The 17,441-nt window shown below is 42.6% G+C and overlaps 1 protein-coding gene across 4 annotated transcripts in view; it reads left to right on the top strand.

The window, feature by feature from the left end:
* Positions 1-602: 602 nt before the first annotated feature.
* Positions 603-17,441, top strand: part of LOC124117416 — a 29,197-nt gene continuing 12,358 nt past the window's right edge. The window contains exons 1-5 of one of the 4 annotated variants that reach the window (XM_046479309.2): positions 603-745; positions 10,827-11,533; positions 11,906-12,203; positions 13,162-13,329; positions 15,403-15,576. In XM_046479309.2, the coding sequence (XP_046335265.1) occupies positions 10,932-11,533; positions 11,906-12,203; positions 13,162-13,329; positions 15,403-15,576 (1,242 nt within the window). In that variant the 5' untranslated portion in view covers positions 603-745; positions 10,827-10,931. Of the gene's footprint in view, positions 746-853; positions 984-10,826; positions 11,534-11,905; positions 12,204-13,161; positions 13,330-15,402; positions 15,634-17,441 lie in introns of those variants that run through there. The other 3 variants (XM_046479307.2, XM_046479308.2, XM_046479310.2) reach the window with 3 other exon arrangements.

Below are 17,441 nucleotides of genomic sequence, written 5' to 3'. Positions count from 1 at the left end.
TCGCACTCTCCAGAACCAACCACAGAATTTGCAAGATCTTGGCACCATTTTGCAGCAACAATGGCGTCGTCTTCCAAATCATGTGTTCACAAGCATCAAAAGGTCCATGCGGAGGCGTTGTGTGGAAGTTGTCAACGCACATGGTGGCCATACACGCTACTGAACTTGTGTGCCATCAGATTCTCGTGCTTGGGACTTATGATTTAAACTGTTGATGTTATTACCGAATACCGTAGGTGCTTGGAACAAATTATGGTTACCATCGTTAATTAAAATCCTTCTTTGGACATTAATGATTAAAAATTACCTTCTCTGATACATTTGTCCGTTGTTTATCATATATGGGATTACTTTTAAAAATGAGAAGTTTTTAATTTGAATTAGTATACATTAAATGGCCTGGCGGGCCCGTGTGCGACATACGCTTGCAGTCGGAAAGCGCACGTAAAATCCCCAACCTCAGTCAGTCAAGTCAGTCCCGGGGTATTGCTTTAGATCAGTGCCCCTTTAAAAGCGCTGGTTAAACTTTCGTGTGAACCTCCTCACACAGTTTTAACTAGGGCATTTAAATCATCTATGTTGGGTATAATATTAAAGTTGGATTTTCCCGGTTTTCTGATCCGGCTTTTGTTTTGGTCCCGGTTGGTAAAATGATCATGAATTTGTTGTCACTGGACTCAAGTCGACTTGAGTAAGTTCAGTGCGGCGATAAAGCTTGTAGGGGCGCAATGGGCCAAGCAAATTTGTGAGTATTGTGTTATAATGGATATTTTCATTGATGTGGGTTCATTTATGGTTATTAACCATGGACGTTAAGCTTCCACGTTTTCATCGCCTGTTTGGAGTATCGGTTGTGGCCGTTTTGACATTTTTCTGTGGCCGTTTTGACTTTATATTAGGGGCCTAACCGTTGAGGCCGTGTTGACCTGCTCCTGGTTCGTGTACCATGTTTTCGTGGTATTTAGAGTAAATTTGAAACTAATGTAAGTGAGCAACCAAGATATTCATTAAGTATTTATAGGTCTTCACTTGGATCTAAATTTACTGTATATTTTATAAAACAGCTTGAACCGTGGCAAGAAGTAGGGCTGGGACGGGGTACTCGGGTCCTGAGTAGGACCCTGGTACAACTGGCATGCGTTCAATTGGCCGAGGCGTTGCATGCCACAGATATAATTCTCTACGGTGTTTATCCCAGTTCTGTTCGCTACAGGCGCTTTCTGAGCGTTTACTTAGCTCTCTTCGCGGACGTTCGGATGCAATCGAACGATGTGTTAACTGCCGCCGGCAGAGGGCGCGGTTTTCAAAATGGCGTCAAAGACTGATTTTAGCAATATTTTTTAACATTGTGTATGTGAAGATTTATTGTTTAGAATAAAGATACAATAATCTTACCGTTAGTTAGACGGTCACCGATTAGACAACACAACTTTATTTTATGGCATTATCGTCATATACGTCGGACCGAACTCATGTAATCCTACCGACTTATACATATGAAAATCAAAATATAGACTGTGATTGCGTTGATTCGCCGCTGATTGCATTCAGCCAATTGTCAGTGACACTTGACACCGAGTGAGATTTCTCAGTTCGCTGTACAAGTCACTAATTAGTGGCAGATAGGCTTTTCAAGATATCAGTTCGCTATATCCGTTAGTTCGCTGTACAGAGTTCGTTATGTACGTAAATGTTATATGATAAAATAGAGGAGATAAACAGTTCGTTGTATCCGTTTGAATGCATGTTGTTAGATTCAAATAAATGAATCGGTGACTTGGTGGACAGTGTTTCATTGTACCCCATTCGTGACCACATGCCCCTTTCCGTAACCTGCTTGTCCCGGAAGAACACGAGTTGGTCACGAATGCGCCGACGGCATGGGACGTTGTCCAAATCAACCACTGGTAAAGTTGTCAGGGACAAATTCGATTATTTACAGCCCGCTCTGATATTGCTGGAATATTGTAGACTGCAGTAAAAAGGAACAAATCGCAATTTTTTAGATTTATTTTAGAGACGACAGACACCTATGAAAATATCTTAATTTACGTTTTCTTTGAGTTTCAACAAGTAAAGGTTTATATCGCATAATAATATATGTCAATTGTTTACAAAAAGAAATCATATGAGTGTTATTGGGACAAAACTGCAACTTCATACCAAATTTTATTATACATGTATCTTGTTCTCAAACAGACGCATGAAAATGATTTTTCTGTACTGAAATTAGCATGGGTTGCAAGGAAAAATGCTCTGTGCTGCGAGGGGCTTCAAAATGCAGCTAAAACAATTGGGTTTTCCTGGTTTAAGCAAGTGACAAGTCTTCCAATAAATGTAATCAAGTGGTATCAAACTTCACCACTGAGTGCGTGTATGTCTAACAAGTTGTTCGATGTTGAAAATGTAATGTTCACAGGCCCGCATTTGTCCATCTTTGTCCCTCGGCGTGCCTCCTCCTCAGTATGCGCAGAGGCGCTAGAAAGTGCTCTCAGCGTGCCTTTCGTTCATTAGGAAATATTCGGAGGAGCTCGCTGGTGCCTCAGCACCAAACGGCTTATTGAATGCACCTCAGGACTGCCTCGTACCCGTGGTTAGTCATGTGATATATTGTTTAGTGATAAAAACTCACTGTAGCTCAGTGGTTACACTACATGTAGCTAATGTTCGCATTTCTTTCTGAAGATGCACACATTCCTTTGATGTGCATATGTTTTAGTAAAGAAAAAAACTTCAGTCAACTTCCGTGTGTATGCATGATCTGATCGTTTGATACATGCATCTAAATAGTTTTGGCCAGGGCTTCGGTAAAACGATTCCCAATCAGACATTTTGTTCCCAACTCTTGAGATCTGCTGTCAGTACCTGGGTAGGGTCGGGTAATAGTGGGTCGGATACCCAGGTAGTAAATTTGGACTAGCAAGTAGTGTTAAACTCAATCAAATCCACTGCAGCATTTTCTGAAGTCACAAGTTCTGTGAATGGACCTGCGTGGCCAGTACAGTATAGAAATAATATAACGAGTTCAAGATAAAGCCCAGCTTATGTTTTGTATTATTATGATTTAGCATTATTTAGCTAAATCGGTTTATGGTCAGCTCCGCATAACCAATACTAGTAACTATTCCCATTTATCATTTTCCACCATTTGTTTACAAACATTCTCCTCTCACAAGACCCGCAAAAATACTCCCCATGGCAACATACGTCATTTCTCCCATGACGTCACTACACGTGGTCTCGTGACGTCACTACTTTTACTCCCCAACTGTCAAGTCATTCTAACAACACAACACAACGCGTCCGGCGGTTTGCATTTCACCTCTTACGGTTTCACCTCTAAAGCTTTTTCACCTCACCTCATTACCTCGTTTGGTGTATGTGGGATGCCTCCTAAAAGGAAAGCGGCGCTGACCCACCGACTGGTGAAGGGTCCGAAAGCCAGTAGGACGGGGGTTAGCAGAAATGTGGATGGAATAGACTTGGAGGCGCCAATTGGCTCACGACTGATCAGCGGAGTACCACAAAACACAGCAGGTACGTTGGATAGTGATTTTGTTTGTATTAATTCGAGCAATATTTTGCATAATGCAAACTCGGCTACCACAGTGCTTCCTACAAATACGGCAATGCTTGCAAACAGCACGCTCACAAACGGGGACACGCAGATGCCGACTGGGGATAGGTCTTCAAACAATGAAGGGCACATAAACATTAGTACATTAGCACGCGAAAACGCACATAACACGCATCCGTCCCAACAACAAACACAAACACTCAATCCTTTCGCAACTATGAATTTAAACGATCCAACCATGTTTGGCATACCCGCGACGAATACACCCTGTCTACAGTTAAACGTCAGAGCGGAACACATCGGATCACATGTTTCCCAACAACTACGGGAAAAAATACACAACGGCGAATTCATTGAGCTAAAACAACTAATAGCGGCCCAAAATCAGACACCCCAAGAGATGTCGGCATTTACATTGGCGCTCGACGCCACAGGTCAGATTATTTTTAAACCCAAACAACAACAAACGCGTCCATTAGGCATTGGCGCATGGACATCGGCGTTTAACGTCTACATGAGCGTATACATAGAAAAACACCCGGATAAGATACAGGATCTGCTTACCTACATCGAAACAATCAGGGGAGCTGCTATTAGGTTCGGCGGAGATTCATGGTTGCAATATGACCGTAGTTTCAGACAAAGGATGCAACGCGACCCGTCTCGCTCCTGGTGGGCAATAGATGGCCATTTATGGTTACAACATATGCTTCCAAATCAACAAGCGGCACACGCGCGCGTCACAAACAACACCACTACCACCAACCGCAGCAATCTCAACGCGGGTAGCGAAAATACCGGTAGCATCCCAAAGTTTTGCTGGGATTTTAACAAATTCGGATGTACAAGGTCTTTCTGCCGATATGCACACAAATGCATCACATGTGACAGCACTGCACACGGCGCACACACATGCTTTCGTCAAAAAGGGGGCGTTACAACCCCCCGTACTCAAACAAAACCCAACGCAAACAATACCAACTCAAGGCCTAGCACCAACACCCATTAGTATGCGTGTATTGTCACATTGGCTCAGTATTTACACCCCCTTCTACGCATCAGATGCTATGTTTTTATCGGAAGGTTTTTCTCAAGGTTTTCCACTACAGTACACGGGTCCACCGGGTCCTAGAATGGCTTACAATTTAAAATCCGCCCAACAACATCCAAACATGGTGGCAACAATGCTACAAAAAGAAGTTGATCTAGGTAGAATTGCAGGTCCATTTACAGCACCACCATTTCAAGATATGATAGTTTCTCCAATCGGTCTCGTTCCGAAGAAGTCAAATCACAATAATCAACAAGTTCAGCAAACGTTCAGACTTATTCACCATCTGTCATACCCTGAGGGAGAGTCTGTAAACGACTACATATCTCACGAGGTGTCAACAGTCAAGTACACTAGCTTTGACCAGGTGCTATCCGCGATACAAGGATTAGGCAAGGGTGCATACATGGCAAAATTTGATATTAAGTCTGCATTTCGCCTCATACCTATACGACCAGATGACTTTAAATTTCTGGGAATACAATTCAAACATAATTTCTACTTTGACAAATGTCTTCCATTTGGCTGTTCCATATCATGTGCAACATTTGAAAAATTTAGCACATTTTTGCAGTGGGTACTCAGGAAATACACCAAAAATGATAACATACAACATTATTTGGATGATTTTGCATTGGCAGCACTAGCCTCTAATAAGTGTCAACAAACTCTCGAGTCCTCCCTGGAGTTATTACAAAACATGGGCGTTCCCGTCGCAAAGGACAAAACGGTTATACCTACAACAAACATGACGTTCCTGGGTATCACAATAGACACAGTCAAAGCGCAAATTAGCATACCGATGGATAAGGTAGTGCCGCTTACTCAGGAAATAGATACTCTTTTATCACCTTTTAAGAAGAAAACAACATTACACTACTTGCAGTCCTTGGTGGGGAAACTTAACTTTGTATGTAGGGCAATTCCGATTGGTCGCGCCTTTTAAAGACGCCTCATTGACGCACAGCGCGGAGGGTCAAAACCTCACCACAGAATAAGGATAACACAAGGCATACGCGAGGACCTCAATTTATGGCGGCAATTTCTTCAAAACCACAATGGCACTACTGCATTTATAGATTCAGAGTGGATCAATTCATCGGATACACATTTGTTTACCGACGCGTCAGGTAACCATGGTTTCGGAGCCTTTTTCATGGGTAGATGGGCCAATGGCAGATGGCCTAACGAGTGGGTGCAGAATGGATGGACTAAGGACATCACTATGCTAGAGCTTTTTCCAATTGTATTGGCAGTAAGACTGTGGGGTAGACATCTACGAAACAAGCGAGTGTTGTTTGTTTGTGACAACCAAGCAGTGGTAGCAATTATCAATAAACAAACAGCAAAACCACCACGAGTTATGTCGTTGCTTAGGCGCCTGATACTCCTCTGTTTACAACATAATATCTTGTTCAAAGCATCGTATATTCCTACGCATGCAAACGTTATAGCTGATGCACTTTCGAGATTTCAGTGGTCCAGGTTCAAAGAAGCAGCACCGCGGGCAGACGAGATACCAGCACACATACCACTGGACATATGGCAGATCTGACGACAGAGGTGCAACGTCTAGTGCAGTCTTCTCTAGCACTCAACACATGGAACCTGTATGAGTCTGCACAAAAGGCATTTAATGTTTTCCGCATCTCTTTCAGCCTGCCACACATTTGGCCCGCCCCGGTTGATCACCTTATGCATTTTATCGCTCATCTCTCCTTAACAGGAAAATCTCCTCGCACGGCAAAGTCGTATATATCAGCATTAACAACATGGCAAAAGTTACATGGTATGCATGACCTAACATCCCATTTTCTTATTCAGAAAGCCTTGATTGGATTTGTCAGACAGAAACAGAAGGCTGACACTCGACTCCCAATTACAGTTGACTTATTGTCTGTTATTGTGACAGCATTACCGGTAGTTTGTGCTTCAACTTACGAAACGTCTCTTTTCACAGCTGCATACCTGCTTGCATTTTTTGGATTTTTTAGAATCAGTGAGCTGGTGGCAGGGTCAGCCAAGGATTTCTCGCATAGGGCGTGTCTTTTGTCTGATATTCATGTGGCAGCAGATATAAGTCACATAACGATATGTTTACGCTCATCCAAAACGGATCAGGGCGGCAGAGGTGTGCAAATAAAAATAACAGCTATCCCTCACTCTAGACTGTGTCCTGTCAGAGCAATGCAACAGTTTCTATTCATCAGACCACCAGTGCACGGTCATATGTTCGTCCATTTTGATGGACGTCCTTTAACTAGATTCCAATTTCAGTCAATGTTAAGAAAGGCCCTGTCATTTTCCTTACCACACCTCAATCTTCATTTGTTTTCGTCACACTCTTTTCGCATTGGAGCGGCTACCACAGCAGCAATTAATGGGGTTAGTTCCAAGCAGATTCAGGAATATGGGCGTTGGAAATCAAACTGTTACAGCAAATATATCCGCATTACTCAACTCACCACTTAACAGTATACCTAGCAGAAACAAACACAGACTCACCACCCGTTCCTGCCTGTTGCGTTTCCACGGGGGTAACGGGATAATACGTACTTTTTCACTAACTCTAATAATATAAATAAATAAATGAATAAATGAATGAATGAATGAATGAATGAATAAATAAAATAAATACCATCAATAAATTAATTAATTAATTAAGCAGATGTTATTATAACAAAGATGCTGCTAGTGTGTTTTAAGTTTCAGATGTATGGTGTATCGGGTCCAGTTATATGGTCCGATTCCACGACCATCTGGCCACTACATCGGACTCCCTACTGACGGGTATCCGCTGGCATGCAAAGGGCGGAATGAAGTGGGGGGAATTCCGCAAGGCAGTGGATACACTTGTTGCCCCCCATCCCCAGCCGAAGTTTCTGGTTATCCACCTTGGATCAAACAATCTGTGTACAAAGGGGACAAAGGAACTTTACGACAACATGTATCTGGACATAACATACGCTCAGCTTAAACTCCCGAATACCAAATTGGTATGGTCTGACATGTTGCCTCGACAAACCTGGCGAGGGGCCAGCCATGTTAAAAGGATTGAACTGAAAAGAAAATCGCTTAATAGGCGGATTGCGGGAGTGATCAGGGAAGAGGGGGGGTCTAAGGTGTACCCACCCTCAGATCAAACATGATGCTCCATTTTATACTCCTCGGGGAGTTCATTTAAACCGGTCGGGCATGGCCCATTTTAAATCAAATGTACGCAGGACATTGTTTAGTGATGAGTAAAGGTACCGTTCGGGTAAGTATGTATAACTTCACTTTGGGGGGAGGCGCATCATTTTCTTTTCCTTCCCAGTCCCTTATCCACTCCCCATCTCCCTTCCACATCATAATTTAATCCAAATTTAATATAATGTGTGGATGTCAGCGGTGTGCATAGTGTATTTATACATTTTGCACCCCGCTGTTTGGCATGGTGCAGTCGGGGGATTTGGTTTAACACCATGCTGGTGGGTGTATGATACTCTGGCTGCCTGCTAATTACAGCGGGAGCCCAAATTCTTCTGCCCGCTGTTTCCGCGGGGGGAGTGACAGTATCTTTGCTGTGGGTCCTGTCTGCCAAGCACGGTGGAGGGACAACTTGACCCGCGATAGGGTCTGTATGCGATTTCTAGTCCGCGGTAGGACCTTGCTTATCGCCCCCGACTGCATCATCCACACTCTGCCCATTATATCCCACAAAACATCATTGTTTGTTAATCTTTTCATCTGAGGTAGTCTGAACATAATATGATTTAGCATTATTTAGCTAAATCGGTTTATGGTCAGCTCCGCATAACCAATACTAGTAACTATTCCCATTTATCATTTTCCACCATTTGTTTACAAACATTCTCCTCTCACAAGACCCGCAAAAATACTCCCCATGGCAACATACGTCAATTCTCCCATGACGTCACTACACGTGGTCTCGTGACGTCACTACTTTTACTCCCCAACTGTCAAGTCATTCTAACAACACAACACAACGCGTCCGGCGGTTTGCATTTCACCTCTTTCCCCACCCTCCACCCCCAAACCACCCCAATTGTCAGGTTGCGCCTTCTTTCCACAGTGAACAACATTGTACAAAGTCTTATCAAGTTTATAAATGTATCGTTCTTATTGTTGTTATTCTATTTCAATAAATTTGGTACAGTGGGCATGGTGCAGTCGGGGGATTTGGTTTAACACCATGCTGGTGGGTGTATGATACTCTGGCTGCCTGCTAATTACAGCGGGAGCCCAAATTCTTCTGCCCGCTGTTTCCGCGGGGGGAGTGACAGTATCTTTGCTGTGGGTCCTGTCTGCCAAGCACGGTGGAGGGACAACTTGACCCGCGATAGGGTCTGTATGCGATTTCTAGTCCGCGGTAGGACCTTACTTATCGCCCCCGACTGCATCATCCACACTCTGCCCATTATATCCCACAAAACATCATTGTTTGTTAATCTTTTCATCTGAGGTAGTCTGAACATAAACAATCTACACTGGACGATCATACATCGACACACAGTTTGATATAAACACCAACATATACTCAACAACAAAAGTTCCTGTGACACCAATATTTTAGTGTATTTTTCAAACAAGTAAAATTTGATTTTCAATCTTGTAGTACATGTATGGAATCAAGTCACAAAAACACAACTGCTACAGAAAAGCAAGCATTCCATGCAAAAGTTGACTTTTATGCAAGCCCCATGCATTTCACTACCCAAGAATGGGTATAAAAACGTGCGTTAACGGGATTCCATATGCATTGTTTAGCATCGTGCTGACAACAACCACTCAGAAAAACAACAAAATTACACAATTAATCAACATTACGAAATGCCACGCCTGTCTGAAAATGAATGTCTGCGAGCCATTGGTATGCTTGAAGCAGGATTGAGTCAACATGATGTTGCAAGACAATTTACCATCCACAGAAACACCATATCGTGTTTATGGCAACGTTGGCAACAGACGAATGCAGTCAGAGCTAGCATCCTCGGAGTGGCAGGCCACGCGTAACCAATAATCGAACGGACAACTGGATTCGAACAACACACCTACGAAATCGATTCCAAACAGCAACAGTGACTGCAAAGAAGCATCCCTAGCCTTTGACGAATATCTTCACAAACCGTACGTCGTCGCCTCAGATGTGGAGGGATTGTCGCCAGAAGACCCGCCAGACGTCCCATTTTGACAGGAAACCACCATCAAGCACGTCTACAGTGGTGAAGACAGCGTCTACACTGGACGGCCATGCAGTGGGGACAAGTTCTATTTACTGACGAATTTCGTTTTCACCTCAGCCACAGCGATGGACGGATTTGAGTGTACCGACGTCGAGGTGAACCATTGTGTCATGGAAGAAGATCGGTTCGGGGGTGGCAGCTTTATGGTATGGGGTTGGATTACAGCAAGACAGAGGACCCATTTGATAGTGGTAGAGGGAAATTTCAATGGACAGGGCTACCATGACGAGATCATTGGCCCTGTTGTTCTAACGTTTTTGCGTTGTCATGGCCCAGGTATTACCTTTCAACATGACAACGCCCGGCCTCATATTGCCCGACTTGTTCAGGATTCTCTTCAACAAAACAACGTGAATGTCATCCCCTGGCCGGCTCACTCCCCTGATCTCTCACCAATCGAGCACATGTGGGATGAGATAGATCGGTGCCTTCGATGTCAACCACGTGTTCCACAGACACTCCAGCAGATATGTGTGACGCCTGGTCCATTCCATGAGATGAAATGTGTTGCTTTCATCGCAACCAGAGGTGGACACACACGCTATTGATTTGTAAATTGACATTTTGGCATGTTGCTTTTTATGAAATCATGCATTTTCTGAAGTCAGTATGGCAAATTAAACCATTTGAACACTTACAGGAGTCTTTTATCTGTTGCAAACCGAAATTGTTTCAGATTTTGTAAAAAACATAACTTTGAATTAAGTTTTTTTCAATGTCACAGGAACTTTTGTTGTTCAGTATATGTACTGGGCAATCATGTCGGCGTTATTTTTGTCTTGTATACATACAACTCTAAACACAGAGAAATCAGATCTTATAAATACATAACCCTGCAACAAAACAACTTTTGGGAAGATTTGTATGACACTCTTTGAAATCTTCGTAGGAAAGAGCATGCCTGATTGTACCTTAGATATGATAAATCATGTGACCTATCTTGTTTTTCCAGATATGTGACAGCTGATATACAGCTAATCTAAGATCAGCCAGTACAGTTTTGTTATCAGTAACAAATGTGACAAACTACAGGTGCCAGTATATTCTATGCTTCAATATGGCCAGGTGCAGTGCGTTTACGCTTGTGCTTCTTGTCTTATTGCACTTATACGACAGGAGCACTTCAGCGAACAGTCTTGAGGATATGGCAGGCATAACCACTCAACTGCTAAAACTTGTGGAAAAGCTGCAAGTGAAAACCTCAACAAGATTTATACCGTTTGTAGAAATGCAGAAAGACAAAGGATTGTATGGGAGTGATGTCAAACTGAACTTTCATGGACCCCCTGATCTCGCCATGGTCAGGCAAGACATGAAACTTTTTGACAACAATATGTTTGTCACCTCGTGGGTGACCATGTGTTTGTTAGAGGCTTTTAAATATGGCAGAACCCATGCACCATCTTCTCAACAGCTACAAATGGCGCTCTCAGCTATAAATGAATACAGAAATAAAAACATTCCCTATACAAACTCTCTCATGGTATTTTGGCCGCAAGTGTATAATGACAGTGTGCAAACATATCAAAGTACTCCTCGAAACCTGATCAGTATGTACAAGCTGATGGAACATCTCCCGTTGGGTGGATTAGAGAAACTGCTGAAATGGCTTGGACTTGCAAATCTGGAACATATCGTAGAAGACATAATGAACATGGAGTAAGTATCACTGTGTACAGGCTTCCTTCTTTGGAGTACAGCAGGCTTGTTTGGATATGACTAAACTCAAAGTAGATATTCCTGCACTAAGGCAGTACCTAGACTTGTCAGCACAGGATATTCCATCGTTGCCTTGTAACCACAAAAAAATCACAAGATGGCTGCACCCATGGCTTGTGTCATGGGATGGTCTCGCCCACATTTTAAAGTTCACTTTGGGAGGTACATGTATGTATGATTTAAGGCTTTGGTCAGGAATTTCAAAGTAGATCATTTGTAGTGGCAAATTGATATTTCAACCATGTTTCTATTACTAGGAGATGGGTGATAAATTTCTGTACTTATTTATGTAAATTTGCTTTTTTATTTCAGAGGGGTTTTTCTTAACGCCTTCAGGATACCCCCAGATTTTGATGACACATTTGTAAACCTTGGTTTGGGATCTCTTTTAACAGACCTTAAGTCCGTATTTCCAAATGAGCAAGCTCAATGGTCACATGATAATACCAACCTCTCCTCAATCTTTGATGCGCTAAAGCACTATGCTTATAGGCCATTTTCCAATGAGAGTAGAGTGAATACCATTGATCCGAGAACATATTTCTATCTGAGAAAATTCTTGGAAAAAGCCAGCTCATCTGGGCAGGATGTCGCCCTTGTGCCAACTTGGGTAAGTGTTATCTACTGCAATTGTGTATGAAAAATAGAACTGACAAAATTGACGCTTACAATGTTTTCTCAAAAACTAGTAATAATTTACTCTGTGCCGATGTAAATGATTTATCTGTGTTTCATACAAGATAACCTTGTTCAAATGACAAATGTTTCATATATGTCTCTCTGGCCTCTGGGGACATGGCTTATATTCTTCCCCAGCAATGTTGCTTGTAGTAAGTGACGAGTACGTTGGGATCAAGTGGTTTGGCTCGAAGACTTGATTGACTGTCATCGTACCCACCGCCATGGGATGTTGCTCATTCCTTCAGTCACAGGTTTGCCATAACCTGACACAAGTATTTACTGCAGGCAGTAGCTGGAATATTGCTGACTGTGGCATAAAATAAAAGCAGTTACACAAACGTATTGGGTCTCTTTTAAAGCTGTATAACATGTTCTGTACTATTATGATTAAATAGTTACTGTTATCATGGTTATACAGAACCGAATTAGGGGCAGGGGTGTCCCAGTCATCTAAAGTGCTGCAATTCTCTGTGCAGAGTTGCATCCCTTGGGCACACCAGAAACCTATGATTGTGGGTCTGAATCCCAGTTCGCCCTGATTATGTTTCTAGGTTTGTGAACACCATACACGTGCTTGTGGGTTTCACCAAATTGGTAAAAGTCTCAGACCTGCATCACTTCGGGCTTTCCTCCCACATTAAGCTGACACACCATGATGTAACTGGAATACTGTTTAAAGTGGCACTAACTCACTCACTACCTAGAACCAAATTTGTAAATAATTGTTTATTCTGTTCATTGTGTTGAACTTCATTGTTTGCAACACTTCTATGATATGTATTATAGGCCTTGAAAAAAGATTGATTGATATTTAGATAGTGGATTTATATGGCTGAAGTATACATGTGTTAATGTTTGTCATTGTTATCACTTTTTGTTTGACACAGATACAAGATATAGATGAGACACGATACATGTACGCACGTGGTGACGTCATGCCATTTAACATCAACAACGTCGACGTAACTGTGTCAGCGAATACAATATATGGAATTACATCAGCAATCTTGACTGGACTGCTTCATCCCCAGATCCTAGATGACCAGGATGTGCAGGTAGAGAACGATTGTATTGTCCTGCCTTATTAGATGTACATGAGTATGTGTTCATGGATATATAGTCCTGCCTTGTATGTTGTCCATGAGTATGTGTTCATGCATATACAGTCCTGCATTGTCAGTTGTCCATGAGTATGTGTTCATGGATATACAGTCCTGCATTGTCAGTTGTCCATGAGTATGTGTTCATGGATATATAGTCCTGCCTTGTATGTTGTCCATGAGTATGTGTTCATGGATATACAGTCCTGCATTGTCAGTTGTCCATGAGTATGTATTCATGGATATACAGTCCTGCATTGTCAGTTGTCCATGAGTATGTGTTCATGGATATATAGTCCTGCATTGTCAGTTGTCCATGAGTATGTGTTCATGGATATACAGTCCTGCATTGTCAGTTGTCCATGAGTATGTGTTCATGGATATATCGTCCTGCCTTGTATGTTGTCCATGAGTATGTGTTCATGGATATACAGTCCTGCATTGTCAGTTGTCCATGAGTATGTGTTCATGGATATATAGTCCTGCATTGTCAGTTGTCCATGAGTATATGTTCATGGATATACAGTCCTGCATTGTCAGTTGTCCATGAGTATGTGTTCATGGATATATCGTCCTGCCTTGTATGTTGTCCATGAGTATGTGTTCATGGATATATAGTCCTGCATTGTCAGTTGTCCATGAGTATGTGTTCATAGATATATTGTCCTGCCTTATTAGTTTTCCATGAGTATGTGTTCATGGATACATAGTCCTGCCTTATTAGTTGTCCAAGACTATGTGTTCATGGATATATAATCCTGCATTGTCAGTTGTCCATGAGTATGTGTTCATGGATATATAGTCCTGCCTTGTATGTTGTCCATGAGTATGTGTTCATGGATATAAAGTCCTGCATTGTCAGTTGTCCATGAGTATGTGTTCATGGATATATAGTCCTGCCTTATTAGTTGTCCATGAGTATGTGTTCATCGATATATAGTTCTGCATTGTCAGTTGTCCATGAGTATGTGTTCATGGATATACAGTCCTGCATTGTCAGTTGTCCATGAGTATGTGTTCATGGATATATCGTCCTGCCTTGTCAGTTGTCCATGAGTATGTGTTCATGGATATATGGTCCTGCCTTATTAGTTGTCCATGAGTATGTGTTCATCGATATATAGTTCTGCATTGTCAGTTGTCCATGAGTATGTGTTCATGGATATATAGTCCTGCATTGTCAGTTGTCCATGAGTATGTGTTCATGGATATATAGTCCTGCATTGTCAGTTGTCCAAGACTATGTGTTCATGGATATATAGTCCTGCATTGTCAGTTGTCAAAGACTATGTGTTCATGGATATATAGTCCTGCATTGTCAGTTGTCCATGAGTATGTGTTCATGGATATATAGTCCTGCATTGTCAGCTGTCCAAGACCATGTGTTCATGAATAAATAGTCCTGCATTGTCAGTTGTCCAAGACTATGTGTTCATGGATATATAGTCTTGCATTGTCAGTTGTCCAAGACTATGTGTTCAGGAATATATAGTCCTGCATTGTCAGTTGTCCAAGAGTATGTGTTCATGGATATATAGTCCTGCATTGTCAGTTGTCCTAGACTATGTGTTCATGAATATATAGTCCTGCATTATCAGTTGTCAAAGACTATGTGTTCATGAATATATAGTCCTGCATTGTCAGTTGTCCAAGACTATGTGTTCATGGATATATAGTCCTGCATTGTCATTTGTCCATGAGTATGTGGTCATGGATATATAGTCCTGCATTGTCAGTTGTCCAAGAGTATGTGTTCATGGATATATTGTCCTGCATTGTCAGTTGTCCAAGACTATGTGTTCATGGATATATAGTCCTGCATTGTCAGTTGTCCATGAGTATGTGGTCATGGTTATATGGTCCTGCCTTATAAGGTGTCCATGAGTATGTGTTCATGGATATATGGTCCTGCCTTATAAGGTGTCCATGAGTATGTGTTCATGGATATATAGTCCTGCATTGTCAGTTGTCCATGAGTATGTGGTCATGGACATTTACATGTCTGTTTGCTTTATTTTCTAATTGTAGAAGATATATCTGAACACAACTTCAATGTTGATCCATGAGATCAACACCAACATGACAGACAGACGGGATCTGGCACTCACATACTATCCGTCCTTATTTGAGTTCTACTGGTTCGTAGCACGGACTGTATGCTTGATCAACACAAAGACACGCACAGGGCCACTGCCACATGAGGTTACACCAAGTCTATCTACATACTTTGGGATCAACCCTTTCATGTTCTCGTTAGTGGTGTGGGAAATTGTCTGGGATTTTCTTTTTTAAAAAAAAAAAGCAACTGAAAGAAGTAATTGACACTGGAAAATATAGATGTTAATGTGCACAACTAATATTTGAACTGTTACTGGTCCAGGCCGCTCTGGACATACAAGTAAGAAACTATTTTTTAACTTACCTCTCCACAACAGTATGCAATATTCCTTCTTGCTTTGATCATATAATAGTGTAGAACATTGTGAAAACAATCCACCAGAACACACCCTCCGACCCCCTCGCTCCCAGCATGCTTGTTCACTACTGATCACTTTTTCCATGATCGCCCGTAGTGAACGGATGTGTTTACGGTTGGATTTGTTTGTCATTTTGGTTTGAGGTGTATATATCTCCCTATATACACTTATGTACAGGTTCCAAGCCGTTCCTTATCAATAAATATCAAATAAACGGCTACTTTCCTCTCGCACACGTTTCTTTCCCCGTGATTACTAACATGACTTTTGACACATAAATGCTTCGTTTTGGTTTCCCTTCTTGTATTTTTTCTACCTCCCTTCGTTTGTTTAATGTTCATCCATATTATACTCTCTTTTTCTGTTGTAGATTCAAAGATATTATGGATGATGTGATCATTTTGGAGATGTTGTTGGGGGTTGACGACGACCTTCGCCATCTTCGAAAGTGCATGGACTGCCATGGCAAGAAATTGACAGCCATGAATGATTCTGACAGTCTTTGCCCTGACTGGACCAGCCATGCTCTGAATCCCTGTACCCACTTATCCTCCGACCTTTTCAACGCTTACCTGGCTAAATTTTGGTAAAGGGATCACCAATAACTACAGTGCCAGTCTTTGAACCCCCCTCGTAAGGCTGCGACTGTCACCTCCACCGCCTCTGGCCTCACCATCAGCTGATTCTGTCCTTGAGGCTACCTCGCCTGGTACATCGCCTCTTTCACTGTTGTCCCCCATTGTATCTGTTTGCTCAGGAGCTTGTCCCACAGGTACTTTGATAGCTCATGCTATTACTACTATTGCCTCTTCGGCTGTAACATCAACCTGCCTTCTTTCATCTGCCACTGATGCATATTGGCAAGCCCTGCCTTGCATTCCCATCATGTCAGTTGATGTGGAGCCTTCAGGTGCCTCATCAGACTCACGCACCTCATCAAGGGCAACACCACTTCAAGTGCAGGCACCCCCTCGGACGTATCTCCAGGCTCCTGGCGCATCCTCATGTGGAGCAGGTGCAATTGTTTCTCCATGTGCCTCACCAGACAATGTATTCTCAGGCAAAGCTACTGGGTTATCAGCCTTGGATGTTGGGTTGTCACCCTTCTTGTCCACAGCCCTTCCAGATGCCTTCCACCTGGCCTGCCCCGTTTTACTCACGGCAAGCGCAGGCTCCTCCGCCACCATTGCCTCCTCAGGCGCCGCCTGTTCACATGTCTTCTCAGGTGCATCTGCTTCGGGTCAGTTCGCTACTGGTAACCTCTCCTCAGACTCATATTGACAGTTCGGCAGTTCGGTACTACCATCCTTGTCTCCTTGGTATTTCCCCCCCCCCCCTTCATTCGTCACCTGTTCAGGCTTCTCAGGCTGCTTGTGCTTCAGGCTCTCCTCCTCGGCAATCCAGATCCCATTCGTTGTCTCCTGACAGGGTTTCCATGTGTGTGCGTTTTTTGGCAAGGGCCTCCTCTTGCTTTTCGACGCCTAGTGTTGCTACCTCTTAAGACTGAGGAGCAGCCGCTCTACACCTTAAATGATTGGATCCTGTGGATCATGGATGTCCTTAAACCAGAGGAACCTCTTCCTCTGCCTT

This window comes from Haliotis rufescens, unplaced genomic scaffold, assembly GCF_023055435.1.
Source record: "Haliotis rufescens isolate VD_foot unplaced genomic scaffold, xgHalRufe1.0.p SCAF_13, whole genome shotgun sequence".
NCBI lineage: Eukaryota > Metazoa > Mollusca > Gastropoda > Lepetellida > Haliotidae > Haliotis > Haliotis rufescens.
Note: the sequence above shows the minus strand (reverse complement) of the source record. Positions and strands in the feature narration are given on the sequence as shown.